Raw genomic sequence first — 14,593 nt, forward strand, 5'->3', positions numbered from 1 at the left:
GAGAGCGCGAGAGAGAGAGAGAGAGAGAGAGAGAGAGAGAGAGAGAGAGAGAGAGAGAGAGAGAGCGCGAGAGCGCGAGAGCGCGAGAGAGAGAGAGCGCGAGAGAGAGAGAGCGCGAGAGAGAGAGCGAGAGCGCGAGAGAGAGAGAGCGCGAGAGAGAGCGAGAGCGCGAGAGAGCGAGAGCGCGAGAGAGCGAGAGCGCGAGAGAGCGAGAGCGCGAGAGAGCGAGAGAGCGAGAGCGCGAGAGAGCGAGAGCGCGAGAGAGCGAGAGCGCGAGAGAGCGAGAGCGCGAGAGAGCGAGAGCGCGAGAGCGCGAGAGAGCGAGAGAGCGAGAGCGCGAGAGAGAGAGAGAGAGAGAGAGAGAGAGAGAGAGAGAGAGAGAGAGAGAGAGAGAGAGAGAGAGAGAGAGAGAGAGAGTCTCTCAAAAATTTTCTCTCTCATGGGCCTAATAAGGATGAATTAATTCACTTCTTATTCAAGTGTTGGGACGTGACTGATTGTAGTATCCTTGGAGATGTGAAGTTTGTTTTTGGCACATGTCTTCTCGTGTCATTGCATCAGGAGGGTTAGCAATGCAGTGTGTGTTGAGCTGATTCCCAAACTTAGCTGTAATGATGAGGAGGCTGACAAAATGATCTTTCTTCACTGCATGTATGCTGCAATTCACTCCTATCACATTATGGTCAAAAGCCCAGACACAGACACATTTGTCCTGGCTGTTGCACTTTGTGATAGGATCATAGCATCCATGTATTTCCACACAGGACAGACGAAAAAGCACCCAATCAATGTGAAGTCGGTGAGAGACAACACAGGAGAGGCTGTATGCAAAGCACTGCTTGGAATCCACCGTTTCAGTAAGTGCCTTCTATGGCAAGGGCAAAGTGAAGGTCTTGAAGCTGGCAGTGGACAGAAACATTCCCTGTGGCAGTTGCTGAACTAGGGGAAACGTTCAGCATCTCTCCTTCATTTATAGAGCCATTAGAATAATTTGTTTTCAGTTTGTATGTCCAGAACAGTACAACATCTGTCGACAAGGTGAGGTTTATTCTGTTCAGGATTTGGAGATACAAGGTTACACAAGGATACACAAGGATACACAAGGAAATTAGATGCAGGTGGAGGCCATTTGGCCCATCATGCCTGAGCCACGTCAACACTGCACCAATTTATCAACACCAGACCAAAACAAGAAAAGTACAAAATGTTTTTAGATCCTCGTGGAGGATCTCGAAGTCTTACTCACGTTGTTGTTCTTGTGGACATTTTTGTTTCACAGCCTACAGTTTTCATTGAAACTTCGCATATATTTGTAAAAATACCCTGCACAGACAGTAACGATCTCCGATTTTGAAAATTCCTCCTAGAAAAAAAAAAAGTTATGACGTCAAAATATCTCCGCTAATGGAAATCGCCTAAAAAATTATCTCCAAAACTAGGCAAGCTTTTTGAATTCTGTTTACAGGAATCAAACAGGGCATTAGCAGAGATGAATTACCGCACATATGATACATCACTATGGCGTCATATCAATTTTTATGACGTCATTCTTATTTTTTGTTTCACAACGCAGAGTTTTCATCGGATCTTTGTGAAACTTGCCATGTATATGCAGAAAGTCCACGCGCAGGCAGTAACTATCTCCGATTTTGGAAATTTTTCCTAGAAAAAAAGTTGACGTCATAATATCGCCGCTAATAGAAATCGCCTATACCATTATCTCCAAAACTAGGCAAGCCGTTTGAATTTTGTTTACGGGAATCCAGCCGGGCATTAGCACAGATAATAATTTATCGCAAACCTGAAACATCACAATGACGTCATATTCGTTTTTATGACCATCATTAAGAGGACGAGGATCTTAGCTCATTCGAGCTTATTTTTTAAAGTATTATTAAAAAAAAAAACACTAAAAAAATTGAACATTTTTTGTATAGTTTCTTTTTCTTTCCAGGAGAGGGGGCATGCATGAGTGAAGACGGTCTTGGGTAAAAAAAACACATCAACCACTCAACACCCCTTGATGAGACCCTCCCACAAACAACACTCTGTACACAAGCACACAATCACCCATCAATGCTCAAGCTACCTAAAAGTCCTGCCAACATTCCTGTACCCCTCTATCTGCAATACTTCTAGGTACCTACGCAACTCCAATTTAAACTTATCTGGTGTTTCTGCTGCCACTACCCTTCCAGGGAAACCATTCCATGCATTAACTACTCTCTGAGTAAAATACCCCTACCTCACTACCACCTTCACTTTCCTCTTCTTTACTCTCAGGCCATGGCCCCTGATCCTATCACTGCCTACTCCGCTAAATAATTATTTTGCACTTATTTTGTGTATACCTTTCACCATGTCAAACATCTCTATCATATCTCCTCGCAACCGCCTCCTTTCTTGTGTGTAAAGTCCTGTCTCCTTCAGCCGCTCCTCGTAGCTGAGTCTAGCGATGTGTAATGAACTTCTATATCATCAATATTGATCAAAGTACAAGCCCACATACAAAAGTAAGAGTCCGAGTGGCTGTAGACTCAGCAAAGCCTTGAAAAAAGATGAACACTTCTTTGTTTTATTTTATTCTAGAACCTCGTTGCAAGGCTTGTTGATTGGTCAATTGTACTCCATTATTTAGCCATGGTGCAATTGCTTTCTTCCCTGTTTAATGCTACTTTGTTAAAAACAAACAATTACCCTTATATACATCTTTGTACCATTCTTCAGGTCTATATTTCAATTTGATAATCCAATAGCTTTCATTTCTCATCCCTTCATTGTCTTCCACACCCAACTGGTTTGAACTCTCTATAATCATACCCGCACAGAGGAATCCAGATAGAGCTGTGTATAGAAAAGTTGATCATCATCATCATCCTCTCCCTCCCAACGCCCCACCATCGAGTGCACGTCTGACGCAAGTCCGATAAATGCTACACACAGCAGAAGGATGCAGAGCACAACACAGTACATACACCACATGAGATGTTATTGAACAGTACAATATTCTTTCTGAATGAAATTTCTGAAGCAATGCCACAATTAATTTGGGTCTCACCGCCAGAGTTGAGATACCGTTTCCCCATACGGACAGCTGGGTAACTGTCCCGTAGCCTGGCATCCGGCCATACAAATGCTTCAGCCGAGAACACGAGGCGATGTCCGCTTTGCTGGAACTTCTTGAGCAGCTCATGAGGGCTGCTTGCAAAGATCACATCGTAGCTACATCCAAGGGTGAGAAAAAGGAAGATAAAGTTGTAACTTTGTCCAATTCCTTTTGTCAACATATTGAGCAACGATATAGCGTTATTTATGAAGAGGTTGACTCATGAGCAAGAGCCAGGCACCTCCAATCAGCAGCGTGTACAAAAACACGTGAGCAAGGGACACAGACAAAACAGCAAGAATAGATTTTTTTTTAAAGGACAACTGCTGCAGCCTTCTCGAGATTAATAAAGCTTCTCAGGAGTAATGGAAAAATAAAGAGAAGGCAATTATCTACGATATTGAAGCATTGGAAGGAGAGCATGAGAGGAGAGAGTGTGGGAGTTGGTTCAACAGAGGAGAGAAAAAAAACGGGAAGAGAAAAATGAGTCAAAGGGTGCTGAAAACATAGACTTGGGAAGACAAAAATCAATGTTACTGAATGAATGTAGGTAGTCCGATAAATGTAGGTAGCCCCGACCTTCTGGGGCCTGGGGAGGCAAAAGTGTTGAAAAAGCAATAAAATAAGGAGTTTAAAATACCTTCACTTCACAAAGCTCGAGCATTATTGAGAACTACATTGTTAAAAGGATGAGCCACTTGTGACTTCGCAGAGAAGTTTCTGCTTATTTGATCAGGCCAATTCATCAGCATGCTTTCCTTGATGCTGTATACACCAGAAAAAGAATAATCCTAAATACCGCCGCAATTGCTTGCTGAACTTAGCCTGAATCGGGGACTCATGGATTTAGTCTCGATTTCCGTGTCCGTGCGTCCGCACCATATCTCGGACATGTACGAACTGATTTTATTCGTATTTAGCACAAAGACAGCACATTATGATATACATATGCACATCATTTTTTTCCGCAATGCAATCAAAGATGGCCGACTGGCAGCCATTTTAGTTGTAAAAAACAATAACCGGGTAATCGAACACATCCTCAATCATTTCTCGGACATGCATTTACCGATCTTGTTCAAACTTGGCACACAGATAATAATGAATGACGGCTTACATAAGCATGCCATTTTTTTTCTTTCCAAAATTAGATCCAAGATGGCCAACTGGCAGCCATTTTGTTACTTTAATGTGTCCCCAAATATTTATCAGACATAGATGGTTCGATTTTGTTCAAACATGGCACAAACAAGTTATATGATGGCATACACGTGCACCTTACTTTATTCTGTGATCTGATCAAAGATGGCCGACTGGTAAACTGGCGGACATTTTAGTTGTAAAAAAAAAAAACCCCCCCAAAAACGGTATCAAACACATCCCCAACTATTTATTGGATATGCATGGTCCGATTTTGTTCAAACGTGACACAGTAGTACATGAGGGCATACACTTGCACCTAACTTTATTTTGTGATCTGATCAAAGATGGCCCACTGGTCGGACATTGTAGTTGTAAATAAATATAGGTTAGCCCTTTAACTCTGTCCAGAAAAATTACTAAAACAACAGGGGCTATGACATTTTATGTCTTTGTTCCTTGTTTTTGAGGCTTAGGGAAGGGGAATTCTTAGAGGGGCAGAGCTTCACTACCTGATAGCACAGAACAATTTATTTCTCCAAACTCGTTTGACAGATTGTTTCTATCAATATTATTTTGCTGCACAATACAATCCATTTATAACGAATATTTATTCCCGTGAGACTCGAGTATGTATGTCCGATATGAGGAAGGGGTTACTCGTGCATACATTCAAAAACGAAATCAGGATTAAACATCCATAAAAATACCTTCCCTTGTACATAACACAGCAATTAGACAAGTGAGCAAAATGCTCATGGAGAGTGGAAATAAAACATAAAAGAGATTATGAGAACAGAGAAAAGAGGAATATGTGAAGTGAAGAAGGTCCACCCCAACCTTTCCCACCTATCAACAAACAAGATGATGAGATCATCCCTTGGACCGATTCTCTCCATTTCCTTCCGGAGAAAGCGAACCTTCTGTCCCCCACCGAGAGTCCGAAGAACATCACCACCCTTCCAGACTTCCTCCATCCCCAGGACCTGGTGCAGTTATCGAATGAGAAAATAGGACGCAAGATTCAGATATAAATTGATACATGGTGTGGTGTGGTGAGGAGTATCTTTTGTACTTATTTCTGAAGGATCCCCAGCAACAAAGGGTGACCGAGGATTTTTTTAATGAGAGATGCAAAGAACCGAAGTGGCACGATGATCCACTTTCCAAAGAATTAAGATACATTTTAAGAACAAATCACTTCCACAGCTGAAAATAAATCTGATTCCCTGTTATCATATGAGAAACATCTCTAAAGAGAACGGCACTCTTCAACGTCGCAACATCGACAGATATGCCTCCGCCAACATTATTACATCATTATCCATACTTGTACCAAGTTTGATTTAAATCCTTTCAGCTGTTCTCAAATATCAGATTTTTACCTGACATGACCTTTGACCTCTTGACCCCATAATCTAATCAGTTTATGTATACATCATATACACACTTGTACCAAGTTTGACTGAGGTTTTCGTTACTGCAATAATTTAAGAACGGCTGAAGGGATCTATCACGGACTATGACCTTTGATCTCTTGATGCCGTCATCTAATCAGTTCATCTTTACATCAGTATGCAGTACATACTTGTACCAAGTTTGACTTGGATCCCTTGAGCTGTTTGTAAGTTATTGCGGTAATGAAAACCCTATCACGGACACAAGGATGGACAGCCAGATGTTCAACCTGAAAACATCATGCCTCCGGCTATTTCGTTGGCGGAGGCATAAAAGTTGTCCTAGTAGTTGTAGATGGCAATATTAACTATTACTAAAAGAAGACGTGTCCATCCGTCTGTGTGTCACACTTCATTCGAACCGCTTTTTTCTATTGTCATAGAATAAATAATAATAAAAATAGAACTGCACGACCTGGATCAGGAGCAACAGTCACTCAAACCACCTTAGATCCCAATTTTTTTTTTTTTTTTTAATTCCGTGAACAAACTTTGGTGAACAAACAAAATGGGTGATGAAGGTTGCGGTCAAGTTTTATTGAAATTATGTGTGTAGTTTTATGGAAGAGAGAAAATTCAAACCTGGCAGAGGTAAGCGCTCTACTGAGTGCCATTCTACTTTGTGCTGTTTTGCCAAGTGTCACTCTAGGAGTTATTTTTCATGTTTGTTTGTTACTTGGCCCGCCAATTTTTTTTTGACAAGTATGTTGATCACCTCCTTTTGTTTGCGTGCGTGTGTGTGTGTGTGTGTGTGTGTGTGTGTGTGTGTGTGTGTGTGTGTGTGTGTGTGTGTGTGTGTGTGTGTGTGTGTGTGTGTGTGTGTGTGTGTGTGTGTCTGCTCACCAGGCCAAACCGCTCAACCGATCGTTCTGAAATTTTCATTGATTGATGTCACCGACCCTGCGACGGTCCTGCATTAAAGCTTCGTAAAATTCGGTCGTCCGAAAAGGTCTACATAGGCCAATAGTCCAATTTGGGTCAAATTTTCTAAAATCCTCAATTTTCATCTAATTGACTTGAAATTTGAACAGGATTTGCATATCAGGTCAATGAATTCAACCATCTATGAATTTTGAGGTAAACATAGGCTAAAAGGTCTACATTGGCCAATAGGCCAAATTTTCTAAAATCTTCAATTTTCATCCAATTGACTTGAAATTTGAAGAGCATTTTCATGTCAGGTTGCTGAATTCAAACACCAATTAATTTTGGGGGTAAACATTGGCCAAAAGGCCAATTTGGACCAAATTTTCTAAATCCTCAATTTTCATCCGATTGAGTTGAAATTTGGAGAACATTTACATGTCAGGTTGCTGAATTCAACTACCAATTATTTTTAAGGTCAAAAGTTCAACACAGGCCTAATTTCTAAAATTGATAGATAGGGCCAATACCAAAATTTATCACTATTATCTCAAAAGGATGTGTATGAGTTATGACAAAACAAGGTGGATGAGTTGAATAGGTGGCATGAACAAGCGCATTGGATTTTGGTTCGGATCCAGCCCATCAGTGGTCTACAAAACGTGAATTGTTCCACCTGTCAGAGGTATGCGCTCTAACGAGTGCCATTCTACTTTATCCTGTTTTGCCAAGTTGTCACTCGATGAGTGATTTTTCATTTGTTTGTTTGTTTGTCCACACAGAACTTTCGTGTATTTCTCCACAACTGCTTGTCGGATTGAGACAAAATTTTCACCATTGGTGCGACTACTCATGTAGAATGTTTTAATTATAATTATGACGTCATAGGTCACGTGGTGTGGGAGCCATGTGGGAAAAACGGGAAGAAAAACTTTGGACCTCTGTATCACTGAAACGGCAGAGGAAAAATTGAAACTTGGTACATAGCAAGTACTCCTCATGGGGAATGAATGTGATTTTTTGATGATGTCATAGGTGACTTCGTTATGACATCATAATTGCATATGCAGAACGCTACATCCAATCAGCATGAAAATTTTTGAGGGTCATCTAGGGATGAAATGGTCCACAAAAAAAAAAATGATGATGACGTCATCGGTCACATGAATCGGAAGCTATATTGTTTTTTTTTTTTAACCTTCAAAAATTTTCTCTGAAATGACTGAACCAGTCATCATTGCCAACACTTATAAAGTGGCAGTTCTAATTATATCTCTTATCAATTACGTAACACACGAGTACACAAACGCCACCCAAAATTACACAAGCACCACACAACACTCCACACAAAACAAGTCTTGGCGAGGGTCTGCAATCTCTGATTGTTATTTTTCTTGTTCTGTTTTGCCAAGTGTCAGTCCATGAGGGATTTTTCACTTGTTATTTTGCCAAAACGAAGTTTTTGCAAGATATGTTAGTCAGCTTGTATGTTTTTATCTTGCCAAAACTTCGTTTTTGCAAGATGTGTTACTTGGTACGTTTTTTTTTGTTTGTTTGTCTGTAATCATTAGATTTTTCACCTTTATATCACTCTGTAGAGCACAATTTCTCATCGGAAACTCTTGTGGGTACACATATCGTAGTATTATTACAATACCCTTCAGCACACATAAAGGTCAAGGTCAAGGTCAAAGGTCAAGGTCACTTTGCGGTAAATCATAGAGGTCGCCGAAACCCTTGTTTTTTGAGTAATTTTAACAGAATCATCTCCAAACTTTATGGGAATGTTGTTTATGGTCTGGCGCTCAGCTGATTAGTTTTTGGTGGCGATCGGCCTTGACCTTCATGGTTAGCGCCTAAGGTGGAAATATTTTGACCCCAAGGTCAAATTTTCAAGTTTTAGGAACCATATCGTGTAGTACCTCAAATTGAACACCTCGATGAGTGCTTTCTCGATCTGTCAAGCTTGAGACATTATGACGTCGTTTGGTGACGTTATGAGGCGAACGCATATTTTTCATGGTTTCTCTGTAGAACGATTCTCATTGGAATCTCTCGTATGCAGATATTCCTCAAGGAGTCGCTCCTGGTGGATAGCAGCTCTGTTCACCTCAGTGTGACCTTAAAGAAGTCACACGTGGTCACCTTTTGGCAAGATACGGGTCACCCTGCGGGTGACATTGGTTTATTTTTTTATTTGTCTGTAATCACGTATCGATCACTCTGCAGAGCACTGTTATCATTGGAAATTTTTGTAACTTCGCATATCAGAGTCCTATAGAGGTCCCTTTCAGCGCATAAAATTTTCAAGGTCAAGGTCACTTTGTCGCAAATCAGGGGAGTCGACGAAACCCTTATTTTTTGCGTAATTTTGATCGGATTGTCTTCAAACTTCATGGGAATATAGTTCATGGTCTGGCGCTCAGCTGATTAATTTTTGGTGGCGATCGGCCTTGACCTTCATGGTTAGCGCTGGAGGTCGAAAATTTTTGACCCCAAGGTCAAATTTTGAAATCTTAGATACCATATCGAGTTCTACCTCATATGAAAGTGCTTGATAAGTGCTTTCCAGATCTGTCAAAAGTTTGACGCTATGACGTCATGACGAAAAAACGGATTTTTCATGAAAATTTTATTTCCTCAGTTCTCATCAAAATCTCTTGATATTTCATGTACAACGGTCCTGGAGAGATACCATTAACCGTACGAAAATATAAAGGTCAAGGTCAAAGGTCAAGGTCACAAAAAGGTCAAGCATCAAGGTCGACGAAACCCTTATTTTTTTGAGTAACTTTAATCGAATAAATAAGTCACTCATGTTCACATTTTGGCAAGATACTGGTCACCCTGGGGGTGACATTGGGTTTTTTTTTTATCTTGCCAAACGCAGAGCATTTTGCAAGATCTGTTTTTTCGTCGGTTTGTTTGTGTATTTATTTTTTTGTTACAATTTATTTTCAAGTTTCAACGAGCTCTGTAGATCACAGTTTTCGTGCAATCACTCTCAAACTTGATATGTATACATGTGAGCGCAATAGCTATCGACACAAAAAGCTGAAGGTCAAGGTCAAAGGTCAAGGTCACCAGAAGGTCAAACATCAAAATCAACGAAACCCTTAACTTTTGAGTAATTTTTATCGGATCATCTCCAAACTTGGTGGATATATAGTATAATCGATAGGCGCTCAGCTGATTAGTTTTTGGTGGCGATCGGCTTTGACGTTCATGGTTAGCGCCTAAGGTCGAAGTTGACGATCATGAAGGTCATTTTTAAATCTTTGACGAACAATATCGAGTAGTACCTCAAATTGAAGCCCAAGAAGAATGCTTTTCAGATATGCTATAATTTGATGACAGAATCTTTTGCCGACGTCATTGACGATATAAATATTTTTGTTTTTGGCAAGATAACCTTCAGCCTATGGCTGATGTTCGGGCTAGTTTGTTTGTCTGTAATCATTGGATTTTTCACCTTTATATCACTCTGTAGAGCACAATTCTCATCGGAAACTCTTGTGAGTACATATCGTAGTATTATTAGAATACCCTTCAGCACACATAAAGGTCAAGGTCAAAGGTCAAGGTCACTTTGCGGTAAATCATGGAGGTCGACGAAACCCTTATTTTTTGAGTAATTTGAATCGAATCATCTCCAAACTTTATGGGAATGTAGTATATGGTCTGGTGCTCAGCTGATTAGTTTTTTGGTGGCGATTGACCTTGACCTTCATGATTAGCGCCTGAGGTCAAACATATTTGACCCCAAGGTCAAATTTTCAAGTTTTAGGAACCATATCGTGTAGTACCTCAAATTGAACACCTCGATGAGTGCTTTCTAGATATGTCAAGCTTGAGACATTGTGATGTCATTTGGTGACGTTATGAGGCAAACGCATATTTTTTCATGGTTACTCTGTAGAACGATTCTCATCAGAATCTCTCGTAGGCAGATATTCCTCAAGGAGTCGCTCCTGGTGGATAGCAGCTCTTCACCTCAGTGTGACCTTAAAGAAGTCACACGTGGTCACCTTTTGGCAAGAAAAGGGTCACCCTGCGGGTGACATTGGTTTTTGTTTTTATTTGTTTGTCCGGGCGATTTCTCAGCTATCCTTTGAGCTAGAAAGCTGAAATTTTGGGGCCAAAAGGGAAGATCTATCTGCTTTTGCAAAGACTTAATTTTTTTTATTAATCAATTTATGGATTAATTACTTTATTATCAATTTATTAATTACTTGTCTATTTTCTTTCTCATCTGGGCAATATCTCAAGCACCTCTTGAGCTCGGAAGCTGATATTTGGACATGACAGTGACCAAGCGATTTGGCAAAAAAAAAAAAGAGTATTTTTGATTCGTTGATTAATCAATTAATTATTTTCTTCTTGCTTGTCCGGGCAATATCTCAGCCATTCTTTGAGCGAGGAAGCTAAAATTTGTGGACAAAAGTGAAGACGAGCTTTGGCAAAATGGCATATTTTTATTATTTGAATAATCAATTAATTATTAATAACTTATTTATTTTATTTCTCATCCTGGCAATATCTCAGCCGTGTGTATATATATATATATATATATATATATATATATATATATATATATATATATATATATATATATATATATATATATATATATATATATATAGTTGCGGATTCGCGCCCGCCGGCGTGCGAGCGGCCACGTAACTCGAATCGCGGCACGTCGCCCACCGGACGGACAATCCCGTCGTGACCCTCTCGGACTGACGCCGGGAACTAGTCACGGGTGGGCCTTTCGGCCTCACCATGATCGTGCCAATCGGCCCCCCGCGTGGGATAGGGTTGCTCGCCAAATTCGACCTACCTAAGTACCCACACGGAGGGTAGACCGGGCGATCGCACCTCGCCGCAGGTCGACTTCGGACACGGGCCACTTTAAGCGACCCGTTCCGTACTATCGGGATAACCGAGCGGTGTTATAGTCAACCTCGACGGTTCGATTAATTATCGGGCGTTTTAGCCCACGACCAACCCTTTACGTGAAGTAAGATGGAGATTCAATTAGAGAAAAGACGAAGCGAAACGGGAAAAACAGTTCAACATAAAGCACATTTATTCCGCGGCAAACGGAAAGCACACATATACAATTATACACCAAAAGCAAATGTAAAAGAAGAAGAAACACACAATAATGCACAAAAAGCAAATGTAAAAGCAAAACACAATGCAGATCTACCACCGACTTCCGAGCACACGGCAACACTTATACAGTTTTACTTCACAGACGGCGCCGCCAACACATATACTCAAAGCAAAAGAAAAAGGTACCACCCTCCACGATGAGGGGGGCAGACAGGCCTGGGGCCGAGACCGCGTCGAGCCTACCCGTCTGGTGATGAGCCGCAAAATGGCGGTGGCGCCCCGATTCCGCGGGCCTCGCTGGGACTGCCTGGTATGCGGTGGGAACGGGGCCCCCTTCTCGCACTATCTCAGCGCGGGGGGAAACAGGAGGGGGTTGTTGATGCTCGGGGGGGATGAGAATATCTCGCTGGTTCGGGTCCCACGACGAGCGTCTCCACCGCGACCTCGGTCGCGTTATCGGCCTCCCCTCTCCGCAGCTCCCCGACTCTGACACGAGCGCCCCCTCGACTGCCTTCGCCGCCGCCACCTCTCCACAGCTCCGTCCAACTGCTTTCTCCGACTCTTCTCTTCACTGACTTCCCAACTCAACTCCTTCTTCTTCTTCCCAACTCAACTCGACTCCACCAACTCCCAACTCAACTCCGAACTGAACTGTTCGGCGAGCGAATGCGGCCCTTTATAGCCCCCGTGGCCTCGCTCCTTCACCTTCGACCCTTTACCTCTGGCTGGCTCCCCATTGGACAGAAGAAAAGTGGGCGTGAATGCTTTTTGATCCGCGAATCTGCATATAGCGACCACACTCCGACGCACCTGGAGGCGGGGCCAAATCGCCCCACGCTCGCCGATAGGACGGAACAGAAGTGGGCGTGAGTCGTTTTTGATCCGATTGCTTCGGAAAGGCTGGTGCCTCTGCACCCGCTGCTCGGTGCGCGCTCTGCACGAGTCCAGTATCGGTGCCCACAAGCGGCGCGGGAATGGTGGTGATGCGATGGTTGCGAGGGCGAGTTGTGACGGTAAAGGTCGTGGCTGTTGTTGTGAAGCGGCGTTGCGGTTGGTGGTTGTTGTGTGATGGCTGTTGAGACGTGGTTGGTGGTGGTAGTCATGGTAGTAATGGCGGCTGGTCCAAAATAAAGATAGTAAAAGAAAAACGGCTATCTAGAGGGGTCGCAGCCCGAATGAATGACATTTATTCCCTCTAAACAACGGGTTTGGGCCTAACTACACATATACTTAGAGATATCTCACCTAAGGGACCTGAATGGTGGTTTGCAAATTTCGTCAACAATATATATATATATATATATATATATATATATATATATATATATATATACATATATATATATACATATATATATATATATATACATATATATACACACACATACATACATACATAGGGCTTGGAAGCCGATATCTGCGACATGACAGTGAGAAAGTGATTTGGCTAAAAAGCGTACTTTTGATTTATTGATTCATCAATTAATTGTTTAATTTTTTGATTAATTACTTAATTTTCAAAAAGTTACAGATTCAAAAACAGTGGTGGTTTAAGGTATGCTCATATTCAATTGATCAAGAAATCAATTATTTCACGATTATTATTTATTTATTTTAATTATGCAATTAATCAATTAACGAATGAATTATTGTACACTGATCACTTCCAATTCCGACTCCCTGTGGTGCAAGGCAGCATCGCTGGGTGCCGAAAAGGTCCTGGCGATGTCGCACGCTGGAGGATTTGTTATTTTTTTTATTTGGCGTGGGGGTGGTGTACTTTGAATGTCCCTGTACTTGTTTGTTTTTTGTGACATGCAAAAATCAAAGATTTTTCAAGTAAATTTGTCAGTTGATTTTGTTATTCTGTCTGTCTGTCTGTCAATCGACTATAGGTCACAATTTGACCAATCTTCACAAAACTTCACCACATGCTGGAGTTTCTCAGAAACAAGAAGCCTGTTGTTTTTGAAGTCAAAAGGTTAATATATGCCAAACGTCAACAAATCTATTACATTTCTAAAATCCTCAATTTTCATCCGATCGAGTTGAAATTTGAAGAGGATTTATACTTCAGGTCACTTAATTCAACCAGCCAATTATTTTTGAGGTCAACAACTAAGGTGAGATTTCTAAAATCCTCAATTTTCATCTGATTGACTTGAAATTTGAAGAGGATTTATATTTTAGGTGACTGAATTCAACCAGCCAATTATTTTTGAGGTGAACATCGACCAAAAGGTCAACATAGGCCAAAGATCGACAACGAAGCTGGCATTTCTAAAATCCTCAATTTTCATCCCATTGACTTGAAATTCGAAGAGGATTTGCATATCATGTCACTGAATTCAACCACCAATTATTTATGAGGTCAACATAGGCCAAGTTTCTAAAATTGTCAATTTTCATCCAATTGACTTGAAATTTGAAGAGGAGTTGCATTTCAGGTCACTGAATTCAACCACCAATTATTTTTGAGGTCAAATTTGTTTTATGGATTTTTCAAGTATCAGGCTCCACACGATGTCTTTTTCTTGTTATTATCTCTTATTACAGCGCGTGCGCTGTATACAATTGCACAGAGTTTGAAATGTCCCCGGTGTCTACCACGTCTCCGGTGTCCCCCCCCCCCCCCACACACGTGCCTCAAGACAGCCAATGACGGCCGTCCGGTAGATGGCAGTGCGTAACCTCGAGTCCTAGACAGAAATACCCGAGTATTTCAATGGAAATTTGTAAAACTAATGCGTTATATAAATGTGAAAACCATTGAATTTGTTAGGGTTAGGGTTATTTTTCTTAACGATGTCTGGTTGTTTGTCCGGGCGATATCTTAGCCATCCTTTGAGCTAGGAAGCTGAAATTTGGGGACAAAAGTCAAGATGTATTTTGGCAAATATATATTTTT

General features: G+C 41.3%; 1 protein-coding gene across 1 annotated transcript in view; it reads right to left on the reverse strand.

Annotated features, from left to right (window-relative positions):
* Positions 1-14,593, reverse strand: part of LOC147028562 (multifunctional procollagen lysine hydroxylase and glycosyltransferase LH3-like) — a 106,504-nt gene that overhangs the window by 74,013 nt on the left and 17,898 nt on the right. Inside the window, exons 3-5 of the mRNA XM_085879087.1 lie at positions 5,096-5,232; positions 3,059-3,222; positions 2,821-2,933 (exon numbers count right to left, since the gene is read on the reverse strand). Coding sequence (XP_085735213.1) covers positions 2,821-2,933; positions 3,059-3,222; positions 5,096-5,232 — 414 coding nt within the window. The remainder of the gene's footprint in view (positions 1-2,820; positions 2,934-3,058; positions 3,223-5,095; positions 5,233-14,593) is intronic.

Source organism: Eptatretus burgeri, chromosome 4, assembly GCF_056783735.1.
Source record: "Eptatretus burgeri isolate ZD-2024b chromosome 4, Ebu_testis_v1, whole genome shotgun sequence".
Classification (NCBI taxonomy): Eukaryota; Metazoa; Chordata; class Myxini; order Myxiniformes; family Myxinidae; genus Eptatretus; species Eptatretus burgeri.